We start from the raw sequence: 1,296 nt of genomic DNA, 5'->3' as shown, positions 1-1,296 counted from the left end.
AGATCTAGAGTCACAGATCCGCTCCAAAGTGGAACATAGATCTATCATAGATCCGCTCCAAAGTATTCAGCCTCCTTGAACTTTTCAACCTTTTGCTGCTTTTCAGGCTTTGAACATAAAGATGTAAAATGTTTATAATTTCATGAAGAATCAATGGGACACGAGGAGGAACGAAGGTTTTGATGTTTGCTGATGACATCAGCAAAACGCCGTCAGGCCTCCACCACGGTTGGTTTTCTTGGAGAATCAGGAAATCTCACCACAAACCACGTCTGAGAGGCCGATGCATCCTGGAGTCGACGTCTCTGAGCAGCTCCGCAGACGCTGATCCCGGTACACACAGTTCTGGAAGCACTTGTCTCTGAGAGGCAGGTTGGTTTTCTGCACGGCTTGAACTCCTCCACATTTCAGGTCCTGGCAGATCCACTCAGCCAGAGTGTCTAAATAGTCCGGTGGGAGTGGAACCGCCTCCCCGCTCCTGTTTCCAGGCATCCTGAGAGTCCACCTGCATGTGCTGCCCAGGTGATGAACATAAGGGTCGTCTGAGGACACAGAGGGTCACAGAGCAGAGGATGAGCAGCAGGATGAAAACGGAGAAAATACTCAAACATCAACCACTGAGGAACAAATCTGGACCAGAAACCTGCAGCAACCTGAAGGGTTTTAGAAACAGAGAGCAGAGCGTCATCAGCGTAGCCTGATAAACAGATGATGGTGTTGAATGGTCTCAGCAGAGCTGCAGAACATGTGCGGTTATCCTAACCGGCAGCAAAGCTTGTGGATCAGATACTTAGAGCTGATCAGTTAAAGGTCACGACCTCAGAGACACAGCAGTGGAAACGATGCAGGAAGACGCTGTGATCAGAGGCGACCAACGTGCCAAGAACATCTACAGGACAGAACCTCTACCAGCAGAGGGAGCCGCTCCTGACCCACTAGGGACAAGGTGTTAGAAAATGGAGATATAGGTATAAATATATGCAGCTTTTTTTAACAGAGGAGGAAACAAGGTTGGATGAGGAAGAGCCAATCACAGGCAGGCATCAAGATGGTCGGATTTCAGAAAAATGCAACAAAACACAAAGTAAGTGGCTGAACTTTCCTAACAATATTAAGACCAGCCTGCAAACACACATTTTGATGAACTGCTATGTGAAAATGTGTCACTGCTCATGATTCTCCTCCGTACTTCAGAGAAGCGTGACAGAACATTTGGGTTTCCTTGCCAGAGTGCGATTCTGCTTCCTCTCCTGTAGTGATGTGTTTCCCTTCCTGTGATTCTGCGGGTAAAGTGAG

General features: G+C 47.8%; 1 protein-coding gene across 1 annotated transcript in view; it reads right to left on the bottom strand.

Moving 5' to 3' along the window:
- LOC103460339 (T-cell differentiation antigen CD6-like) overlaps nt 1-555 on the bottom strand; it is a gene marked incomplete at its 5' end in the record, with an annotated part of 9,243 nt that extends 8,688 nt beyond the window's left edge. Inside the window, 1 exon segment of the mRNA XM_017303249.1 lies at nt 261-555. Coding sequence (XP_017158738.1) covers nt 261-555 — 295 coding nt within the window.
- Between the last annotated feature and the right edge of the window lie 741 nt (nt 556-1,296).

Source organism: Poecilia reticulata, unplaced genomic scaffold, assembly GCF_000633615.1.
Source record: "Poecilia reticulata strain Guanapo unplaced genomic scaffold, Guppy_female_1.0+MT scaffold_232, whole genome shotgun sequence".
In the NCBI taxonomy this organism is placed as follows: Eukaryota; Metazoa; Chordata; class Actinopteri; order Cyprinodontiformes; family Poeciliidae; genus Poecilia; species Poecilia reticulata.
The sequence above is the reverse complement of the archived record's forward strand: the minus strand, read 5'-3'. Positions and strand labels throughout refer to the sequence as shown.